Source organism: Microchirus variegatus (assembly GCF_963457635.1).
Source record: "Microchirus variegatus genome assembly, chromosome: 12".
Classification (NCBI taxonomy): Eukaryota; Metazoa; Chordata; class Actinopteri; order Pleuronectiformes; family Soleidae; genus Microchirus; species Microchirus variegatus.
The window spans coordinates 20,428,418-20,451,443 of NC_139813.1; the positions used below are offsets into that span (position 1 = coordinate 20,428,418).

At 40.0% G+C, this 23,026-nt stretch overlaps 2 protein-coding genes across 4 annotated transcripts; one reads left to right on the forward strand and one right to left on the reverse strand.

Moving 5' to 3' along the window:
- The first annotated feature begins 42 nt into the window (after positions 1-42).
- Positions 43-8,150, forward strand: nrbp1 (nuclear receptor binding protein 1). 3 transcript variants are annotated; one of them, XM_083899136.1, is made up of 18 exons: positions 43-569; positions 804-1,064; positions 1,930-2,052; positions 3,235-3,336; positions 3,432-3,521; positions 3,632-3,672; positions 3,822-3,916; positions 4,026-4,109; positions 4,198-4,256; positions 4,484-4,582; positions 4,678-4,810; positions 4,949-5,039; positions 5,147-5,197; positions 5,367-5,502; positions 5,612-5,665; positions 5,762-5,840; positions 6,432-6,487; positions 6,570-8,150. In XM_083899136.1, the coding sequence occupies exons 2-18, from the start codon at positions 843-845 to the stop codon at positions 6,663-6,665; spliced, it is 1,611 nt and encodes a 536-aa protein (XP_083755262.1). In that variant the 5' UTR covers positions 43-569; positions 804-842; the 3' UTR covers positions 6,666-8,150. The 3 variants fall into 3 exon arrangements, with proteins under 3 accessions (XP_083755262.1, XP_083755264.1, XP_083755263.1); XM_083899138.1 differs by having other exon boundaries at positions 5,762-5,825; XM_083899137.1 differs by having other exon boundaries at positions 807-1,064.
- A 2,874-nt stretch (positions 8,151-11,024) lies between these two features.
- On the reverse strand, positions 11,025-21,406 carry LOC310934994 (macoilin-1; the record flags this gene model as incomplete). The annotated part of the gene is made up of 11 exons (XM_083898816.1): positions 21,315-21,406; positions 19,104-19,245; positions 18,869-18,995; positions 17,446-17,569; positions 17,025-17,203; positions 15,403-15,880; positions 15,161-15,319; positions 13,713-13,883; positions 12,622-12,748; positions 11,740-11,914; positions 11,025-11,215 (listed from the first exon to the last, which is right to left on the reverse strand). Exons 1-11 carry the CDS (start codon positions 21,389-21,391, stop codon positions 11,025-11,027), a joined length of 1,950 nt encoding a protein of 649 aa, XP_083754942.1. The 5' UTR covers positions 21,392-21,406.
- Positions 21,407-23,026: the final 1,620 nt, after the last annotated feature.

The following is a 23,026-nucleotide window of genomic DNA, read 5'->3' on the forward strand; positions in this document are numbered from 1 at the left end:
TTACTGCATCTGTAAATTGACGCCATATCGGACCGGGCTAAACGTTAACCTAGCTCCCGAGTCAGTCAGCCGTTCTGTCCGCGTACATGAAGTTACTGAGACAGTTCGGACCTCTGTCTCTTTTGTTGAGTTCGTCCGAACGGTTGTGTTGTTAATTTGACAAGTGAATGTGTTTAGGATGTTGTTATTTTGAGCAGTTTCCTCATTAGCGGAACTGGAGTCTTGAGAAGCAGTGAGGGGCGGGTGGGCTGCTAAATCTGACACCACCGAGCGGCGAATCGAGTAGCTCGTTTGCTAGTTAGCGCACACACACACGATAATATAACCACTCGAAAGTGATTATAAACCCACGATATTCGTCACCGCCGGTGTCCGCTCTTGTCTCGTGTCTTTTCACCAGTAACGCGCCTTAGCAAAGGAGCTAGCTGCGTCACGGAGCTAGCAGCGTCTCTGCCGAAAAACGGGAGATTTTCAGCCAAGCTGAGCAAAGTGACCATCCAGGAAAGGTCTGCCTCTGGGGGAGTCTGATACACTGGAGCTGGCATCGTCACATTTACCCTCTTTAACACGTACGTGTTACTTCTGCTCATGTTTGATATAATGGTTATAATGGCCTTTCCTGTACAGTGCTAAGCAAGCTAACTTCTTTTGCAAAGTTAGTTTTATGCACCTGTGTTAGCAAGCTAAAGCTAACAAGTAGATGTATTGTTGTTCCGCTACGTGTTATGTGTGTCTAGTTTTATAGTTATTTAACGAGCGGCCTGTGGTGCTCACGGTGCGTGTTTTTATTGTAAATCACGCAGCAGCAGGCGGTTGTGCCTGACAACAGAGAGAGGGAGAGGATGTCTGAGGGAGACAACAAGCAGGCCCCGGACTCTGCCCAGGAGGCGAAGCCGGAGCCTGTGGCTGCAACACCGGCAGGTCAATCGGTCTCTCCCCCTGTGTCCATGGTGACACAGCCTCCAGCTACTGCTGCCACAGAGGATGAAGAAGAGGAGAGCGAGGATGAGTCAGAGATTTTGGAGGAGAGTCCGTGTGGACGATGGCAGAAACGCAGAGAAGAGGTAAGGAGGCGTTTGTCTGCACAGATGTGTACCCTTTGTTGAAAACCTAGTTCGAGTTCTTTGGGAATGGGCTCATGTTTGCAATGTCAGTGCGTTACTTGCAACAATCGAGACAGCATTTAACGTGATGCCTGTTTTGGAGAGAATGATAAAAGGTGTGAACCATGGATTACATGATGTTTTACTCTGAGGGGATATAAAAGTGGGCGTTGTCTCCTGGCTGCAAAACAAACTCCTGCTGCAAAATCTCAAGATTTGCAGTTTTACTGGTGACACGACAGTTTTTGAAACAGAAAATTCAAGACATTCGCTGTTAGTCACACAGTGTTCACTCATATATGCTATTTATCGTCTATTTTCCTTAAAATGGGAACGTAACTTACAAAATGTAATTATTTTTAGCCGTTAGCCCCTTGTGGCCGACTGCTGCTTCCACTTTTCATACTGAAAAGTCCATTTCATTTACACATTTTCTGAATGAATGGGGTCAGAAGAGAAAATGGGTCGTAGCCCAAGTAGAAAGTCCAGCCTGAAGAAACAAAATAAAAATTTCAGTGGTTTACCATGCTAAAAATACACGTTTGAATGTATAATCCAAACAGCTGTTCTGCCTTCTCATCATGACACAGCGTCTGTGTTGTTGGTGCCTAAGGAAAGGGCTGTGTGACATCATGGTTGTTTTAGAAACTCTCAAACTATAGCAACGGGTTGTTCTCTGCTGTCCACATCAAAACAATAAATAAAAAGAAGAGAGAAACAATGCCGTCTACTGCATAAGTACCTCATATACTTCTACCTCCAGAACTTAAGATTATAAGTGTAAGTATAGATGCAAATGATGCAATGTGTAATTTTCCTCATGAAGGTGAATCAGCGTAACGTCCCAGGGATCGATAATGCTTATTTGGCCATGGACACGGAGGAAGGAGTCGAGGTGGTGTGGAATGAGGTTATGTTCTCAGAGAGGAAGAATTTCAAACTGCAAGAGGTGAGTGCACAGTTGGACGAAAGAAAGCACACAGACCTTGTACTTTTATGTACAGACACTGATGCACGCACACACAGAGAAACATCTGTACACTCAGGCAAAATACAATTTTGACACACATCTATCATATGTGTAGTCACAAGAGACTTAATTTTGTCCACTTGATCGGAACACACAAGATGGGTGTCTGAACTTGACTAAAGACATAGCTGAAGCATTTTTATAGTGCATATGTGGTGTGATAAGAGGTGGGTGTTAATATCTGCCAGGAATTAAATATCTAAACATGGCATTTAGCACTGTTTTTGATTGGTGCTTTTTCTTTTTCTTGGTGTGATCTTACCAACAGTGCGAGTAAGGCCTTCCTTTTTTCATTTCCCCATTGGCTATAAGCTCCTTTGACAAGTGGTCAGACTTGTTGCTGCCAGCAGCGCAGCAAAGAACACACTGTACTGAATTAGTGAGGGGAACAGCTGTACAAAATGTGCAGGGGAAGGTATAAGCAAACAGTGGCAGAAGCCCTTTTTTTGCATACTTGTTGCCATGTCAGGCATTTAACCTGATGGTTTCGCTTCATTTGGAGGCAGTTTACCTGTTTTTACACACAGCTTGGTTGCACTGAACATAATCTCTGTTGAAAAAGGGTCTAATTCTGTGAAATTGTTTGTAATTTCTGTGGCTGTGAGGTACGTAACGTGTTGTTTGAGCTGCTCACATACCATTTGCACAGCTTTTCCCCAGCTACAATTTGCATGGTGTTATACCTCAATGTTAAAACAGAATGGAAACACTTCTTTAGGTTTAGGTAGGTGGGCCTAATAAAGTTTCTGGTGTGGTCCCATCTGCTTTAATATGCATAACATGTTGTGCATTGAGAGTCGGTCTTCTGCACACCTTTTGTTGTAACCAATGGTTATTAGCGTTACTGCCTCCTTTCTATCATCTCAAACCACTTTGACCTCTGACCTCTGGCTGAGCTGCTTCTCCATTATTTGAAGGCATTGTCCAGTTTTGGTCATTATCTCACTGGACCCGTGGCCAAACATCCCGTTTTATCTCAGTTTGATAAATTTAACAACACAAAGAGTCGGTGGACACAACCCTAGTATATCCTACAGGTGAAAATATGAGGCATTATGTTTTAATGAGGAGTTTCTTCTGTGTTTTTTCTTTTTTTTACAGGAAAAAGTTAAAGCAGTGTTTGACAATTTGATCCAGTTGGAGCATTTAAACATTGTGAAGTTCCACAAATACTGGGCCGATGTGAAAGAGAATAGAGCAAGGGTAAGGAATAATCTCTTCTATTCTATTCATGGAAAGGACAAACATCAAGATATTTGTTTTGCGTAACATTTTCCACTGTTTTTTTGTATCCGCAGGTCATTTTCATCACAGAATACATGTCCTCGGGAAGTCTCAAACAGTTCTTGAAAAAGACGAAGAAAAACCACAAGACCATGAATGAAAAGGTGTGAATGTTTGAAATGCATTTCCCTGGAAACGATTCTGACACATTCTGTTTACCTTGGTGTCTCTTGCACAATATAACAGGTTATTTATTTATTTATTTTATTTACAGGCCTGGAAGCGCTGGTGCACACAAATACTCTCTGCTCTCAGGTAAGTTCAAGGGAAGAGGTCATTTTAGTCATCTGCGTAGTTTTGTGTGAAATAATTCATTGTCCAAGACCACGCTACTTTGTTGCTAAGTGCTATAAATAAACATTTTGAAAACCAGCATTTTAACCATATTACTCTCATGTCTCCAGCTACCTGCACTCCTGTGAACCTGCCATCATTCATGGCAACCTGACCTGTGACACCATCTTCATTCAGCACAACGGCCTGATCAAGATCGGCTCAGGTAGGCCTCGCGGATCATTTTGGAACCTGGTATTGAGATGCATCTATTGAGAGTGATTAGATCGCATGCATTATTAGTGTTGTTAAGTCCATTTCCCCCACTGTTTCAGTTGCTCCGGACACCATTAACAACCATGTGAAAACCTGTCGGGAAGAAAAGAAAAGCCTTCACTTTTTTGCTCCAGAATATGGAGGTAAGATATTCTGCCGGTGGATTCTTTTCCTCCAGTGCAGTTGCTCAGTGTGCGTTGGTGTTTCTGATGAGCGTTTGTTCTCTTTCAGCTGATGCCAACGTTACCACAGCCGTGGATATCTATTCCTTTGGAATGTGCGCCTTAGAGGTGAGAGGAAATCATCTTTGTCTCTGAGCTGTTGAGTCTCGAGCACAATCGTCCCTTTTCTGCTAAACGCAATAAGATTAGCTGTTCAGTTATGCTGCACTGCATTCCTAACAAGTCAATGCATTCCCTTAGTGCGTTTAAGCTCTTTCACAGAAGTAGAGATAATGATATGACACTTTTTATTTTTTACGAAAGTAAAATGTATTTATCTTTCATCGCTTCCTCAGATGGCTGTGTTGGAAATCCAGAGTAATGGAGATTCGTCTTATGTGTCCCAAGAAGCCATAAACAGTGCCATTCAGTCCTTAGAGGACCCACTGCAACGGGTGAGCAGATTAAAATGACTGGAAGGGTCACTCCCGAGTTGTAGTTGTTCATTTTTTTTAAACGTGATATTAATTTTCTTAAATTTTTTTTCCAGGAATTTATCCAGAAATGTCTGAAGATAGATCCCAGTCAGCGACCCACAGCTAAGGAGCTGCTATTTCACCAAGCCTTGTTTGAGGTGCCATTACTTAAGCTTCTGGCTGCGCACTGCATCGTTAGCCATCAGCGTGAGTCACAAATACACACATCTATGAAATGGTTTATTGCTACAAGATTTAGTATATGCAATATAAGAATACTGATGGATTTCATAGAAGTAGTGGTTAATATCTAATAAAAATGTTTTTTTTTTTTTTTTTTACTAGATATGATTCCAGAAAACGCTTTAGAGGAAATGACAAAGAAAATGGACCCCAACTTGGTGATTGTTGAGGCCAAGGAAGGAGTTCAGATGAAGTAAGTCGCCACTGCCAGTCATTGGTAGAAGGAAAATACATACATAAATTCAGCGACTTTGACTTTGACTTTATTCAGTGTTAATCCCAGTTTGTGCTGTATTTCAGACTCTCCCAGTTTCCTGCCCTTGAGCTGGACAAGTTCCTTGAAGACGTAAGGTAAGGAAAACTAGAAATTAGACATGCTCATCGTCCTATACTGAAACAAACCGTTAATCCCTGAAATTATATTTTGCAGATGGACCTGTATTTGTAAGCTTTCTTCTTTGGTAGCCTCTAGTCAGCATCTGCAAAGAGTTGAAAACCTTTTCCTTGTTTGATTTATCAGGAATGGGATCTATCCTCTGACTGCGTTCGGGGTGCCGTGCCCACAGCAACCTCAGCAGGAGGCGGTGAAGTCTCCTATAGTGCCCCCTTCTGTCAAAACCCCGACACCTGAACCTGCAGAGCTGGAGACCAGGAAGGTAGGACTTTTAATATTTGAAATAATTGTATCATTCCACCTTAAAAACAATCATAGTAGTTCTTTTTTGAAAGCCGTTCTCACTCGTGCTTTGTGTGCTCATGTGTCAGGTGGTTCAGATGCAGTGTAATATCGAGCCTGTTGACGAAGGCGCCAAGCACCATGTGAGTCGTGACTGTGACCTCTGTGTCTTGTGATTGAAAGTGCTTCCTTGTTTTTTTTTTTTTTTTTAAACGGCGTTATCGTTCTTCTCTCTTCAGCTGACCTTGCTGTTGAAGCTTGAGGATAAACTGAACAGGCACTTGAGCTGTGATTTGTTACCAAGTGGGTATTCCTCCTGTAAGATCACCTCCTAAATGCTATGCACGCACACACACACACACATTGGGATTATCTATCACTTTGAACTTTTAAAATAAGACTGCAGTGAACTATGTGTGGAAAAGCCTTTGAAGGTGCCATTTGTAAGAATGTGGCCAAAAACAGTTACTACATTCAAATTCAAAATACCGAGGTCTTTTGGGTTTGGTTTTCTGACGTAACTGGCAACCCGTGTTTGCTCAGCAGCTGAGACTCTACTGACTGCAATGATTGGTAGACGGCGGTAGGTGGCGCCACATGCCAAAACATGGTTTCAAAACATAAACATGATTTGCAGTCTGCAAAATATTTTTTTTAATGCAAATATTTTGACTGTACTGTTGTTGTTGGTGAGTTCAGTTTGTTATATGAATATTACTCCTGAGTCTCTGTGACATATTAGGAGGATTTTATGGCCAGTTGCTTTAGATTTATTACATAATGCACCTTTTAAATCCGACATCACATTGGGGAAGTTGTTTATCAAAACATGTGCTGCAAATTCTCCAAAAAGTAAAACTCTTAAGCCTTACCGTGCTCTTAAAAAGTCATACATTTACCTCCCTCCAGATGAGAATGTGCAGGAGTTGGCCGTGGAGCTTGTTCAGCTGGGATTTATCAGCGAGGTAGATATATACCATCCATCACCCTGTCCCGTATGTGAACTTTAAACCCGTCGTCACTGTAACGGTGTCTTCCTCGTTGCAGGGCGATCAGCCGCGACTCACGTCCGTTCTCGAAGAGGCCTTTTCCAAGTACTACAGTCGGAACGGCTCTCTGAATCCGGTGACCGTCTCCTCGTAGCAGTGGACTTGCCCAGGTTGTCTTTCATCCCCTCCTCGTCCTCCACAGCAGGACTTGCTCTTTTTTGCTTCGATTCTGAGTTGCAGGAAAGCTTTGCAAGGACAGAGGAGGAAGCCTCGATCTGACTGCAGAGCCCTGCAGCCTGTCCTTGTATCTTCTGGTGGGAAAAATTGCCACTAAGTGGTTTTTCGCTTTCTATTTTTTCATCTATTTTTTTTTTCTCTTCCCCTCCCACCTTATACAGCCATCTGCTTCTCTTTTAAAAGAGGAAAACTGAATTGCAAACTTTCGGAAAATACAAATGTTTTTGGCTTATTTCGTTCATGTCTGCGTAGAGACAGAATGTCAGAATAAGCCAAAGAAACCAGGATAACAACGGTATTTTCCTTAAGTCAGTGTTAAAAAGTGTATTTTAAACATTTTTACATAAAAATCCTTGAATAGTCGTCTGTATGAAATGAAAACTAGTGGTCCCAGCATACTGAAGTGTATGTATAATGGTGTTGTGGTCGTTTGGTTACGTCTGGTTGTTTTGGTCGTTCACACCTTTTCTCTTGAGGCATCATTCTACGTGTTAGTGGTTTTTTTTCGAGACTCTCGACAAACGCAACATAATTTTTTTTTTTACTTGAGCTTCAACACAAATCTGAAGAGATACAGATAAAATATTAAAAATCCATCTTTATTTGTGCATCTTTTCTTGTGTGCGTGCTGTAAGCTGGTGTGCTTTTGTTTGTTCTCCTCCTCTAAGCCATGCTGTTGTTTTCTACAAAGGAAGCGTCAACCGTGGCCCAACTGTTACTTATCCATTGCGGCGCTTCTCGATTCGATTTGACACCCATACGAAGACGCTTTAACGGTTAATCACGTGATCTGTGAAGAGTGATTTTGAAGCATGGAAGCTCTTCTGTCGAAATGGGAAACATGTAAGCGTACAGTTGCTTCAGGAGCTGTTTTTTTGTTTCTTTAATGCATTTTGATCGGTGAAGGCGATCGATCCCTGTAAAAATATGCAGAGAGAGAGAGATTTGTCAGCTTAGGCAGTTAACATTTAGATTGTCGTCTCTGACGTGTTGGAGGTGTTACAACTCCGTATCTGGCTCACACAGATGTTTTCTGTTACCCGTTTGATGGTCTCTCTGCTAGTTTGCACTACTGTAGACTTTTATAATCCTGTTGGAAACCGCGTCCTTCTTCACACCATTGAAAAGGACGCGTGATGATTTGGAAATGGCGGCGGCGGCGACGTCAGACCCTTGATGGAGTCCCGCCTCCTTTATGCTGTGACTACCTATTTATTAGGGTCTGTTCTCTGTAGATATTGTGGGATACATGTGCAGGAAAAGCCTGGCATGCTTGTAACCATCTTGTACACTGTATGCTGGACACTGTGCTCTGTTTTCTGCTACACATTTACCCCCCCTGCCCCCCCTTTTTTCACCTCCTGAAATGATAATAATAATAAAAAAAAGAAATTACTCTTATCAGCACTTAAAAGTCGTTGTTTGCTGTCGTCTTGTGTGTTTGTGTCACAAGTTCATGGCTGTTGGATTAAAAACTACGGACTTTATGCTGAAAATGATAGTTCACTGTCAAAGACTGTGGTATGTGTTTATGTATATATGCGTAGATGTGTGTGTATGTATGGATATATATATATATAATATATGTATATGTATACATATGTATGTATATGTATACGTATGTATGTATGTGTATGTATACGTGTGTATGTATACGTGTGTATGTATATGTATACGTGTGTATGTATATGTATACGTGTGTATGTATATGTATACGTGTGTATGTATATGTATACGTGTGTATGTATATGTATACGTGTGTATGTATATGTATACGTATGTATAGGTGTATGTGTATGTATACGTGTACGTTTACGTGTATGTATATGTATACATGTATGTTTATGTATATGTGTATGTATACGTATATGTGTATACATGTATGTGTGTACATATGCATACATGTATGTGTGTACATATGCATACATGTATGTGTGTACATATGCATACATGTATGTGTGTACATATGCATACATGTATGTGTGTACATATGCATACATGTATGTGTGTACATATGCATACATGTATGTGTGTACATATGTATATGTGTGCATATATAAACGCATATACACAGGTATATATGTGTGCATGTGTTGATATATATATATATATATATACGAGGATATTCTTTATGACTTAAATATATTGCGTTTTCACCTCTTTTACTATAAAACAGTCAAAATCAAAACGACTGAAACGACCGAAAACTGATCCGTTGAAAGTGAACATGACGCGCCACATAAAGCAGAATTTAAATATCAACTATAAAATACTTGTCGGTTTTCTTTAAAATTTGATTATGAAGTTGCATCATTTCAATTCTAAAATGTAAACACGGACACACAAATGACAGAATCCACTTGTTTCAATTATTTATACAAAACCCAATCCTGGTTTTACAGGAGCGTGACGTCGACCCTTCGGAGCATCAGCGACTGAATTAACAATGACTTCGGATCAAAATGTTAAGAAACTTGTAGTAGCCCTTGTGCAAGTATATCCATGTACATACTTTAAGTCACAATGTGTGCTCGGATAGTAGTCGGGTAAAACACATTTCATGCTGACAAACACGTTTGCCGTACAAAATTACAGCAGTATAATAATAATAATAATAATAATAATAACGATAATAAAAGTACAGCGAGACTAAAAAATTGTTCTGATATAAAACGCCCTAGAAACACACTCCAAATAAAAAGCTACCAAAATGGCGACATCCAGTTCATGAGTGTTTTTCAGCGGCAATCGTCGTCAATTCTGTACATGGTGGTTCATAGAAACACGAACAAGAAAAAAACTACAAAAACAGTACATAGCACTTCAATTCAAACACATTACTCTTTCACATTTAAATTTGTGTTTTTTTTTTTTGTTTTTTTTTAATTCTCCAGTTTGAAAGTAATGTATATTATAGGCACAGTAATTAAATCAATGACCGGTATGACTTGTTATTCACAACTCCACGTTCAAACGCAAACAAAGTCGAATTATGGCCAATTGTTCACACTTGTCTCTGGTTTTACAGAAAGCTGCCGCACACGGAACAATCAATGACTCATCATCGTTGAATAGAACTATTCCAACTCTGAAACGTCTCATTTAAAAAAAACAAAAAAACCTCACGACTCTTATTTAGTCTGAATTTCATTTTTTTTTTCAAAAAAATCCTCTATTTACAGGCACCGACATTATTAATAATAATAATAATAATAATAATAATAATTGTTGCATACTTCATGGTAAACATCGAGTATGCGGACGATGGTTAATAATAAAGAAAATGCATGTGAAATTATTGTGTTTCAAATACATAAAAATATTTATATATGTCTAGGGTTAGGCCATAATTCAGTATTATCATTTGTCACCTTTAGAATAATAATTTAGCCTTATTCCACACTTGATATTTGGCATGTCATGTAAAATAATAACAAATATTAGTGGAACAGAACACAGCCATGTTTGTATACACATATATGTATAATTATTAGCGTGTGCCCGTTGAGATGATTTTGTTCTAACAAACGCTAAAAAAATAATTTGTGTCATTGCAGGTCAAGATCATTCCGCGACAACAATAAAAAAAAACACATGATAATGAATCATTTTCCATGCCATTAAAAAATATGTCTTTTTTTTTTTTTTTTTTTAAAGCTGCGTTGGGGGTAAAACATTGTCAGCGTGGGAATATTTATAACTCAAATATCCACAAATCATTTGTAAAGAATTCATTCTCATTTTCTGATCATTTGGACCACAGAGGTGAGCGAGAGAGAGAGAGAGAGAGAGAGAGAGAGAGAGAGAGAGAGAGAGAGAGAGAGGCAGATTGATTGGAGTCCATCTTTGTTTGGACAGAACATTTATGGCTGTTAGGAAATGAGTCGTTCACTCTTCTCTTCTGTTGAGTAAAAATCGCCTGAAACCAGCACCGGATTTTAATGTCATCAAAGCTCCAAGTGTCTGAACTTGTAGAGAGAGACGTTGTGCTTTTTTCTTTTTCTTTTTTTTTTCTTTTCCCCGGCTCTGTTGCATCTGATGATTTACACTGTTCTGTTTCTTTTACATGTTTAAACTGCGGCCGACAGCAGATCTGCATATCACACGTCTGGTTGAGCGTCTTCCGAGAGAGAAAATGTACAGAATCAACGTTTAGCACCGTCAGTGCCGGCTAAAAGGCATTTTCGACTCGTTTCTGGTTCCCACGCTCCTACGCTGGAAGAAGAAGATGTCATTTAGCTCTGTGAAAAAAAAAAAAAAATCTGTTTTCGTTCGTCTATTTCTTCAGACACTGGTACATGAGCGCTCGAGGGTTCAGCATGTAGCGCTCAGAGTTGAGTAACTTGGTGAGATACTGCGGCACCGGAGGCCGAGGAGCCATGTAGGACACGCCGGGGCTGACGGCCATCACCTCTGCGATCTTCTGCTTCATCTCGCTGATTTCCCGGTCCTGCTTCAGCTTTTTATCTGCAGAAGACAAACAGTTGATTGAATTCGTGGAATTCTTATTTTTCCGAAAAAATGCCAAAAGTGTTAAGCAGATTCAAAGAGTGGGTGTGGAATTTGGGTCAAATTTTTGACCATTCGACGCTAAACAGGAAGTGGCCCGTAACTTTGTCGTACGTTGACCGATCAGCTCAAAACTTTATATGTGACACGAGAGGCCGACTCTGAACACGTCAACGTACATGAACTTGACCAAACAGGAAGTTGGTCGTTTGGAATTTATATATACTAATTCTTTCTCGTATCGCGAATCATATCGCAAAATTTAAATAATCGCAAATAAGACATTTATTCAAAACCCTATTGTACAGCATAAGGTGCAAGAAGTGCAGCCTATTTTAAGGGATGGTTCAAGTTTTCTGACTGTGGCTGCTTGTTGGAACTGAAGGGAAAACAGTTTTAGCATTTTGTCAATTCGCTAAAAAATCTGTTATTTGACGGAGTGAGTCTACATGTCCACACACAGAATGTGTATGAATACGAACCTTGAGCGATTTCCAGCTGCCTGCGTGCGTCTCCCAGAGCGGAGAACAGGTCCAGTTTGATGCGGGTCTCGGCGCTCAGGTTGTACTCCAGATGCTGAGCTTTCTCCTGCATGGCTGACAGAGTGGACAGCAGCATGTCCGTCTCTTTCTCCACACAGCGGTACTTCCCCAAAGCCTGAACCCAAGAACAAGATCAACAGTTAGAAACGGCCGTCCGAAAGTGGAAAGAGCCGGTGACCACCTGAGAGAGTCGGCTCTTTGGTTCCTTAAGTGTTCTTTTCAAGAGAATAGCAGTCAATTTTTCATCTTTTTTAAAGTATTTCTTTGGAGTAGTTTGAGACACTCAGGGAACCAAAGGCACCACAGACGAATAAGAAAAACATCAACTTTCACATGACGATGGAAACATGAGAGAGATTCTGACGGACGATTATTTGACATTTTGAGAGAATAACATTGCTTCTGTTTCAGCATGCTTCATGGAGAGTTATGGCCGTTTCTCAATAATGCACCTCTGTACTTGCGAGCAGCGAGTACGGTACTCTGAGAGTATGCAAGTACATCCTTGCATACTTGGGTAATTGAGAAACGGCCACTGCAAACTAAATATGTACACACCTGATGAAATAACCATACAGTAATACTAATGTGATGGATAAATAAAGGTGCAGAATGCTGACGGCAGGCTGTGAAGAAACCTTCCAACAGAACACTTTACAGAAACAAAAATCATAAACTGACAAAAAAAAAAGAAAGAAAAGAAAGCGAAACTACTGCATGACCAAAACTGAACACAACCAAAGTACTGGACCCACTCGAGACTCACAAGACAACAAGACTGAAACTCACAAAGTTCATTCTCAAATAGAGTAAAGCAGATACCTCCACATCACCCTCTAGATCTACCACCCGATTCTCTTTCACTTGATACTCCAGCTGTAGTTGTTTGTACTCTGTCTCTAGATCTTTAACCCTTTTCCTTAACATTTGGGTTTCACAGTGTTCCTGCCTGGTGTAGGAGATGGAGAGAATGACAGTGTTCAGTGGTAAGAGAAGCCAGATCACACACAAAGAAAGACATACAAAGACTTTTTTGACTGTTTTGCATCCTCTTAACGTCATGAAGATTTTTTTTCCCCATGTTAAAGATCTGAGGAAAAAAGCTGAATTAGTAGATTAAAAAGTCAATTAAGGAAAATAACGCCAAGATTTGCCAAACTAAAAACGACAACAGTAGGCTAAACAACCTGCTACCTCCCCGACTTCTATGCTAGCACGTTCTACAACTATTATTTATTTTTTTCCTCTGCTGCAACACTAGTGTAAATATGATATTCATTTCATATTTAGAGACTAAATTAGTAAGAAAACTAGTGCTGGGCACGTTAACGGCGTCAACGCTAACACACGTTAACGGCGTCAACGCTAAAGCACGTTAACGGCGCCAACGCTAAAGCACGTTAACGGCGTCAACGCTGAAACACGTTAACGGCGTCAACGCTAACGCACGTTAACGCCGTCAACGCTAACGCACGTTAACGCCGTCAATGCTAAAGCATGTGAACGCACAACGCGTTTTCATGTTTGCGTGCATGCGGAGTCCAGGCACCATTTACCAGTTAGCTCCATTAGCTGTGTTAGCTCCTTTAGCGCCGTTAGCGCGCCTACAGGAGCGGTTTGTTTATTAAACGAAAAGAGCAGCGCTACAAATAACTAGCGTACCTGTGGACTGCGTATGTGTGCCTCTGTTTTTATTATTAGGAATTATTATACACTTGTACAAACATACCTATGAGTGGTGTATTTAACCCTCGTAAATGTTACATACTGGACCTTTAACTGTGTTTAATTCAGTGTTTTTTTTTTCTTCCATTTCCTCCTGTTTGCAGTCTTTAACTAACAACCTGTTAAATGTCGCGTCAACAACAACAACAAACCAAAAGCATTAACGCGGTTGTTCGGGTGTGGTTTACCTGTTCGTCAGGCTCCGCGCCGCGTTCGCCGCCTCCTCCACTTTCTGAGCCTGAAGCTCGGCCAGCTGCTTCTCGGCGCAGAGTCTGGCCTCCGTCTCCGCTCTCATCTTCTTCTCCAGCATCACGCTGCTCTGCTTGTCCCGCTGCTTGTTCTTCGACAAACACAGGATCCTGGAAGAAGAAGAAGTGTTGGTATTATGGTCTGTATTTATATACAGCTTTTCTAGTCTTGATGAGCTGCTTTTAAAACTACAGTTTTTCATCTAGCAGAGTCAGGAATTGAACCCACAAGCTTCCAGTTGAAGGACAACTCGCCACTGAGCCTGACTCAATTCTCATTTTTTAATACTTTTACTAAATTACTTTTGATACTTAAAGGTGCATTATGTAATAAACAGACATAAAAATCCTCCTAATATGTCACAGAGACTCAGGAATAATGTTCATATAACAAACTGAACTCACCAACAACAACAGTACAGACAAAATATTTGCATTAAAAATATATATTTTGCAGACTGCAAATCATGTTTATGTTTTGAAATCGTGTTTTTGGCATGTGGCGCCACCTACCACCGTCTACCAATCATTGCAGTCAGTAGAGTCTCAGCTGCCGAGCAACCATGGGTTGCCAGTTACGTCTGAGCTACAATGGCAGAGTAAACGAAATCGAAAATCGAAATCTTTTGTATTTTGAATTTACATGTAGTGACCGTTTTTGGCCACATTCTTACACATTGAGCCATTAAGTACAGTACATGTCATATACTTTAAGACTTTTACTTAAGTCGTCTTATAAAAGAAGTGACTTCAACTTCTGCCAAAGTAATTTTCTGGTTAAAGCGGACCTAGACCGGAAGTTCCAATTAACGCTGTTTTTTAGTCATTACCTTGTTTACGAAGCCCAGAAGGTTCTAAACAAACAGTTCAGCCATTGCTGAGAACACTGAATCTGAGATCTCTGAAAAAACCTGGTCCGGTTACGTAACCACCGGTTCTCCGGAACAGCAAATCGTGCTGCTCCGGGCACTTGTCCGGGCACATCCGGTCGCGTACATTGAACCGCAGAAGAAGAATAACGTCCGTTGTGGAGGTGTTTCACGAGCGACAGTGTCTTCTGACTCTGGGTCTGACTCTGGGACTGCGGCGGGGAGTCGTGAAGAAGCTATTTTTAGAGCGGGTGTACTTCCGGGTACTGGCCAATCACAAGACTCTGTCTTCTGGGTGAGAGAGTTGAGTCTCAAATCTCGCAACGGAAACACCGTCAGAAAAGAGGATTTCTATCGGCTCGTTTACAGCAACTAGGAGATTTTTGACCATAAAAACAAGTTAATGTATGTAAGTAGACCTCCATAACTAACATATATGTGCAACAGGACCACTCTATGTGACCTTTAAGATACTTCAAGTATGCCTTTTAGGTGCTTTCTAAAAGACTTGTCACTCACTTGCTCTGCAGCAGCATGTTGGACTGTCTGAGCAGGGAAACCTCAGGTCTCAGGCTCCTCTCGCTGTTGGTGAGGTTGCAGATGTGACTCCGCAGCTCCTGCTCGCTCTGCCTGCTCGTCTGCAGCTCGCCCTTCAGCTTCTTCAGCTCCTGCTCCAGCCTGAAATCCAAATCCAACATGTCAAACCATGTTTTCACCACCTCTTGACTCATTTCTGAGTCTGAATCATGTGCGCGACTCACTTGCTGATCTGCTCCGTGTTGTGGTTCTGAGCTGCAGTGGCGTTCTTCTCCGTCACGTCCCGGTTTGGGCTGACCGTTTTCGAGGACCTCTGCTTCTTCTCGGTCCTCGTCGCAGGTGGAGAAGGAGTGTTTGTGCTGCTCCTGCGAGCCTTTGGCGAGGAGCTTTTGGCCGCCCGCGCGCCTTTGCCTCCTTGCTCCTCTTGAGGTAGATTTTCTGCGTTTGCGGAGGACTCGGCTCCTGCTGCACCGCCGTGGACCACATCTCTGGACTCACTGGTGCTGTGTTTGGACGACGACGACGACATCGTCCGTCGGTTTGTCTCGGTCGATTTGACCTCCGGCGCTCCGGCCTTTTCTGGCGTTGTCTCCTCGCTGCGGATCTGTAGGCAGTCCACGATGTGGGCCTCATCGTGAGCCACAACGGCACCGTTCTGACACTGATACTGACTCGACTCGGGCTTCGTCTTCCATTTAGAGCCTGTGGGAATACAAAAGAAACTAAATGATGAGTAAAAAGCTGTATGTGAGAGGAATTCTGGGATATGAATCCAAATTAGGAGGCAGAAACATTTACAAAGAGTTCTACCTTGGAACTTTAACGAAATAGTGGTCTATTTTTTCGTGATTTTTTTTCCGTGGTCTGTTTTTCCGTGATTTTTTTGTTCGTGGTCTATTTTTCCGTGATTTTTTTTTCGTGGTCCGTTATTCCGAGATTTTTCCGTGGTCTGTTTTTAAGACATTCTTTTTTCGTGGTCGGTTTTTACGGGATTTTTTTTGGTGGTCTGTTTTTACGAGATTTTTTTTTTGTGGTCTTTTTTTTACGAGATTTCTTTTTTCGGGGTCTGTTTTTACGAGATTTCTTTTTTCGGGGTCTGTTTTTACGAGATTTCTTTTTCAGGATCTGTTTGACAAGATTTTTTGGTGGTCTGTTTTTACGACATATTTTTTTTCTTGGTCTGTTTTTACATCATTCTTTTTTTCCACGGTCTGTTTTTACGTGATTTCTTTTTTCGGGGTCTGTTTTTACAAGATTTTTTGTGGTCTGTTTTTACGTGATTATTTTTTCATGGTCTGTTTTTATGAGATTTCTTTTTTTGGCGTCTGTTTTTACGAGATTTCTTTTTTCGTGGTCTGTTTTTACGACATACTTTTTCGTGGCCTGTTTTTACGCTATATTTTTTCAGTGGTCTGTTTTTACTAGATTTCTTTTTTCGGGGTCTGTTTTTACGAGATTTCTTTTGTGGTCTGTTTTTACGTGATTTTTTTTTCATGGTTTATTTTACGAGATTTCTTTGTTTCTGTTTTTTTTTTTTACGAGATTTCTTTTTTTGGGGTCTTTTTCCGATAATTTTTTGGGTCTGTTTTTATGAGACTTTTTCGGGGTCTGTTTTTATGAGATATCTTTTTTCTGGGTCTGTTTTTAATTTTTTTTTCCTGGTCTATTTTTACGTGATTTTTTTTGTGGTCTGTTTTTAGGAGATTTCTTTTTTTTGGGACAGTCTTCAGTAATAGTATGTTTGTGTTGTTCTCTGTACATTATGTATAATTCTAATTGCTCTTTTGCTTCAGTTGACCATGCCTGAGCTGAATGGATGAATGTCATGAACATGCAGAGAACTCACCGCTGCTGCCGTCTGTTCCAGTCTTGGGGAAACCCTGCAGGCCTGGAGGGAGCGAGTGCTGCAGCAGGTGCATGTGGAAGTCGTTCTCGCTCTGAACGGCCTTCTGTATGCGCAGCTTGAAGATGTTGGTGAAGTAGCAGGTGGCGTCGAAGCCCAGATATACGACAGGATATCCAATGCTAAAGGTGAGCGCAGGAGTATTAAAATATACACATCCCCGGGCTGACAGACTCCTGTTATTAACGGCTACTCTGTTAAATTAAATGATGCTGTGATCGCTTAATCCCACAGAGGTTTGATACAAATGCTATTAATGACAGCTCAATTAATTTTCTGCTGGAGAATTCATTTCATTTTTGCTGAAGGCACAGTGAGTGCTAACTCTTTTTTTTTTTTTTTTCTTAAATCAAATCAAACGTACCAGTGCGCAGCAAAAAGATGAGACAGGTTGGCGTGAGAGGATTTGAGGTCTTTAAGTCGAAGTGAAGCCTCTGTGTACACGAGCAGAATCCACAGGGACACGGTGGATATACAGATGCCCTTCTCTGGAAAGAAATACGACACAAGCACAAGTGAAATGGTGACGTATTCTGTGATATTTACTCACAATGAATGTCTGCTAAATGAGCTGTATGATGAGTCACTCAGCAAAATACTCATTCTTATGAGTAATGAGTCATTTGATACATGGAAACGTATTACATTCACCTCAAACCATTTTTTCACAGTCTGTTTTTACAAGATTTTTTTTCAGGATCTGTTATTACGAGATTTTTTTTCAGGTCTGTTTTTATGAGATTTCGGAAGTTCTGTTTTTCGACAAAAAAAATTGGGATGAGATTTCTTTCGCGGTCTTTTTTACGTGATTTTTTTTCGTAGTCTGATTTTACGAGATATTTTTTCCGGAGTCTGTTTTTACGAGATGTCCTTATTTCCGGTTTTGTTTTCACGAGATTTCGTTTTTCGGGCTCTGTTTACGATCATGTTTGGGTCTGTTTTTCCAAGACTTTTTTCGGAGTCTGTTTTTACGCAAATTTCTTTGGGTCTATATTGATGAGATTTTTTTTCAGGTCTGTTTTTTTACGAGATTTCGGAAGTTCTGTTTTTCGACAAAAAATTGGCAGGTCTGTCTTTATGAGATTGTTTTTTTTTTCGTAATTTTTTTTTGTGGTCTGTTTTTACGAGATTTTATTTCCGGAGTCTGCTTTTACGAGATGTCTTTATTTCAGGTTTTGTTTTTGCGAGATTTTAGTTTTTCGGGCTCTGTTTACGAAAATTTTTGGGTCTGTTTTTACAAAGCTTTTTTCGGGGTCTGTTTTTACGCTAATTTCTTTGGGTTTTTTTGATGAGATTTTTTTTGGAGTCTGCTTTTACGAGATTTTAGGTTTTTTTGATCTGGTTGCAATACGCTTCCCCAGAGGAAGCTTAGTTGCTCCCCCTGGTAATCCAGTATTTTTAACAATCTCCTGATTGTTTCCTGTGTCACGACGTAGCCAGCCTATACGCATTTCAAGTGCATGGTTTTATATCCATGAAGCTTGCCGTATTTACTCAAATGACCTTGAGGAAACATTGCAATCTCCAGTAGATCCCAGTGTTCTTTCTGTCTGAACAACTGCAAAGTCTTGAGGTGCCTACGCAAAGTCGACAAACTAACAAAGGAAAACTGGATTAAACTGAACAACTGGGACGACTTTGCTTTCAAGACGGGAAGCTTCTCCGATATTTCATTCACTCAGAAAAACTGATCCCCCCACAAAAAATCTCATAAAAACACACCCTGAAAAAAAGGAAATTTTAGGTGAATGCAATATGCTTCCGAACAATGAAACAAACAAACTCACCTGTGTGCCATATGTAATTGAATAACACGTAGGTGCTGGCCACAAAGAACAGCCAGTGCAAAGGAACGAAAATCAAACAAAAGATGTCCAGAGTGAAGGCAGCGCACACAAAAACAACACAAATCACCTGCAAAACACACAAGAAAGTCAGTTAAATGCGGTTATCATCATCATCTTCATCATCGAACAGCTGGAGCAACAAAACGACATCACACAGCAGGCAGGGGGCGCTCACCAGGCCGTGGCAGTGGAAAGTGGTGTAAACGCTGCCAAAGAAGAGCCAGCACGGCCACAGGTACTCCAGTCTGAATTCAAGGATGAAGTCTGCCAGCAGCACCAGGGTCCACATCATCATGAACTTCAGGAAGGTGTACGCACTGGAATAACACGCAGACATGTGTGTTTATATTGATTTAAAACAAGACGGATCGTATCTTCACCAGGCTAAAGCTGCTTTGTTTCTCCTACTAACCATTTTGTTTCTTCCAATTTAAACAGAGATACCGATACCGATACCGATACCACAAACTGGAATATCTACCGATACCGATATCTGTCCAACACAGTCATTTTAGACCATTTATGACTAACTATGAAGCTCTTAATGACGCATTTGTGCCGAGTCATTACAAAGACATCATTCTCCAGCTGTGCAACAAACACTGTTCTCCCAAAAAAGTCCCAAACATGACTCAGCTAAAATGCTAAATGCTAATACAACATTTTTAATTACATTTTTCTATGCATAGTGAAACATGAATTCTATCAGATGTTACATTAATTATCTGTCCGATATTAGAGCCAGTGATTCTGACCAGTATCGGACCGATACTGGTTCCCATCCCTAAATCTAAATTACTTAAAGCTCAGTTCATATAATTTCAGAATGAAAGGCAGTTTTATTTTTGATTAAAAAAAATCAGTTTTTTAAATTAATCTACCGGGCCGGATATTAATTCTGGCGTGCCAGTTTTGGCCCACGAGCCGCCAGTTGCTGACCACTGATTTAAAATATCAATTTCCCTAATGTTTTTTTGTTTTTTTTAAATGTAACCCCTGCCTCAGATAAATGAAGAACATTCAAGACGCACCAAAGCCTCTTCAGCCACAGCGTTAATCACACACATAAGCTAATAAAGCACTTGAGATGGAATCCACACACAATTGTAACCCTGTAATCGAGCAGCTGCATCTTAAACGTTGTAAGCAGAGGCACCACAGAACAATAACCGTCTCCTCGTTCGCTTTTACGAGACGACCGCGAGCCAAACGGGGAGCTGTGGTTTCCCTCCTTTGTTCTGCCCATCCATAGGCTGCTATCACATCACCCCTTCTTTGTTTGGTTACCATGGCGATATTTCATCTGGAGACGAGACGGAGCACTACAGCGTCCTATTACACAGCCAGGCTCAAATCTGCCTTTTTCTTTTTTTAAATTACACTGTTTTTAATGTTCCTTTACAGTTATTCTTTTTATATGTAAACTGACATTTGTGAAGGTAATGCTATATTTTTTTTTTAATATTTTATCACAAAAAAAATTACTACAGCATCTTAAATCCAGGTTAAATTCTGCTTATGAATTGAGAAAATAACCTCGTTTTTAATTAATTTCACTAGTATGGTTCACAAAATTCTCAGATTATATGGCAATGATTATTATTTCTCAGCAAAAAAATAAATAAATAATAGTGAAGGGGGTGGGGCAAAAGAAGCATGGTAGCATCCTAAAATCTTCATATGAGCAAACTCACAGTTTAACTACAATATTTTTTATATTCTTCTCAGTGTTTTTTGCAAAGGAAATACTTTATTTTAATGTTTTAGGACAAACATTTTAGACATTAAAAAAAAAAAAAAAAAAAAAAAAGGTCACATTTTGCTTAAAATGCAATTGGTGACATAATTGTTAATAAATATAAAGGTGATTTTCACAATAAAGCGTAAAAACAACACAACACATGAGCTATATTCTGCAAATTGTAAAGAAAATAATAATAATCAAATTTTCTAAATGATAACAAATATTTTTTTTAAATTTTAGGTGATTTTGTGAAACAAAGCAGCATTAAAATGCATTTGTGTCTGCTGTAAAAAAAAATACACTGTTTTTGTTTTTGCGCTTTTTTTTTTGGCTTTTTATTTTAAAAATAAAAGCCGTGATGCGTTCACTGACCACAGCTAACAGACGCAGACACAGACAGGCCGGCGGCTGAAAAATCCGCTGTTTCTGTCAACAATGCACGCATGAAGTAAGTCTGCACATTTGCACTGATGACAACAAAGAGCTGCTGGAGGACGCGGCGGTGGTGGTGATGGTGATGATGATGATGATGATGGGATGGATGGATGGATGTAAGGAGGAGGAGGATGAAGAGGAAGAGGAGGCAGACGACAGGTGACATCTCACACAAAGAGCACAACAAAAGCAGCATCATCCTCTCACCTCTCAGACAGCTTCTCCGTCAGCCTCAGCTTCTTCATTTTCCGTAGCCTGCTCGCGTCCACATAGCGTTTCTTCATCTTATGGCTTCCTCTCCCTCCGCAACCGCTGCTGCTGCTGCTGCTGCGTGTTGTTGTTGTTGTTGTTGTTGATGACGGCGCACAAACACAAACAAACCAAACAAACACAGAGTGAATACATGAATGCAGATCGACACACGCACAGAGAGAGCTATCGTTCTTTAAAGAAGAAGATGTTCAGCTCAACCTGTGACGATGATGCTGCTGCTGCTGCTTCTTCTGCTGCCGATGATGATGATGATGATGTCTGGGAACAAATACAGGAGAGCAGCGGCTCTGCGCATGCGCTCCGGAGGCTGTACCTACAAGTGTTGGTCGCAGGAGGGGAGCAGACGAACACACAGAACACACTGTACTAACCAGGACTGCACCGAGGCTTTATGGGGTCCTTTATGGGGCCCTGAGCAGAGCAGACACCACCCCCACCCCCACCTATTACTATGACTATTATTCACACGAATGGAACACTATAGATGCATTAAATATAGTTGTGTTATTTAGTTTAGAATATGTGGATCAAAAGTCGGAATATATGGAATTAAACTTTGAATATATAGACAGAAACTTGAATATATGTAATCGAACTTTGAATATATAGACTGAAACTTTGAATATATAGAATGAAACATGAATATATGGAATTAAACTGAATATATTGAATGAAACTTAAATATATGGAATGAAACTTTGAATATTATGGAATTAAACTTTGAATATATAGAAAGAAACTTGAATATATGGAATTGAACTTTGAATATATAGACTAAAACTTTGAATATATAGACTAAAACTTTGAATATATAGACTGAAACTTTGAATATATAGACTGAAACTTTGGATATATGCAATTAAAATTCAAATATATGGAATTAAAATTTGAATATATGGAATTAAACTTTGAATATATGGAATTAAACTTCGAATATATGGAATTAAACTTTGAATTTATAGAATTGAACTTTAAATATATACACTGAAACTGAATATATGGAATTATTTCATAGCTGATACTACCGGCTGTGACCAGTAGGAGGCAGTATTGTGATCTTAATGGTTTATTGTTTTGCTGTGCATGACATAATATAAAGTCACGATTTTGCTTCTGTCTGAGGCCTTTTTGACTCTAGTGTAGAGTTGGTTTTTGTGCCATTTAATTTCATTTATTGTCAGTTTTTGTGTTTGTCTTTTTGTGTCACATAGAAAATGTTTGTGGTTATTTTAGTTGATTACACCAGGGAAAAGAAAACGTCCATCTGTCAGGACCGTCTGTTCCTTGTTTTTAGAAAATTATGTTTCAGACGTATTAAAATAAGCCAATTGTCACATATTTAAAGAGATACTTTACTAATATTACTCCAGTGAAGCATCTATAATCATTTGTGTGGTAATTAACATAATAAGCTGTATTTAGGGAAAAAATAAATAAATCATATTTCCAGTGTGTATGTTTTGCTAGATTATTCTTAAATGTTTATCTTTTTGATTCTGTCAGTGTACTTTTCATTTTTCCTTGCTATTTGTATTTGGGATCAAGATTTACCTTAAGACCGTGTTTCTTTTTCCAGGCTGAGGGTTGTGTGAGGTGAAGGCGTGTCACTTTCACCACTTTCACCACAATGTAAAGGAACATCATTT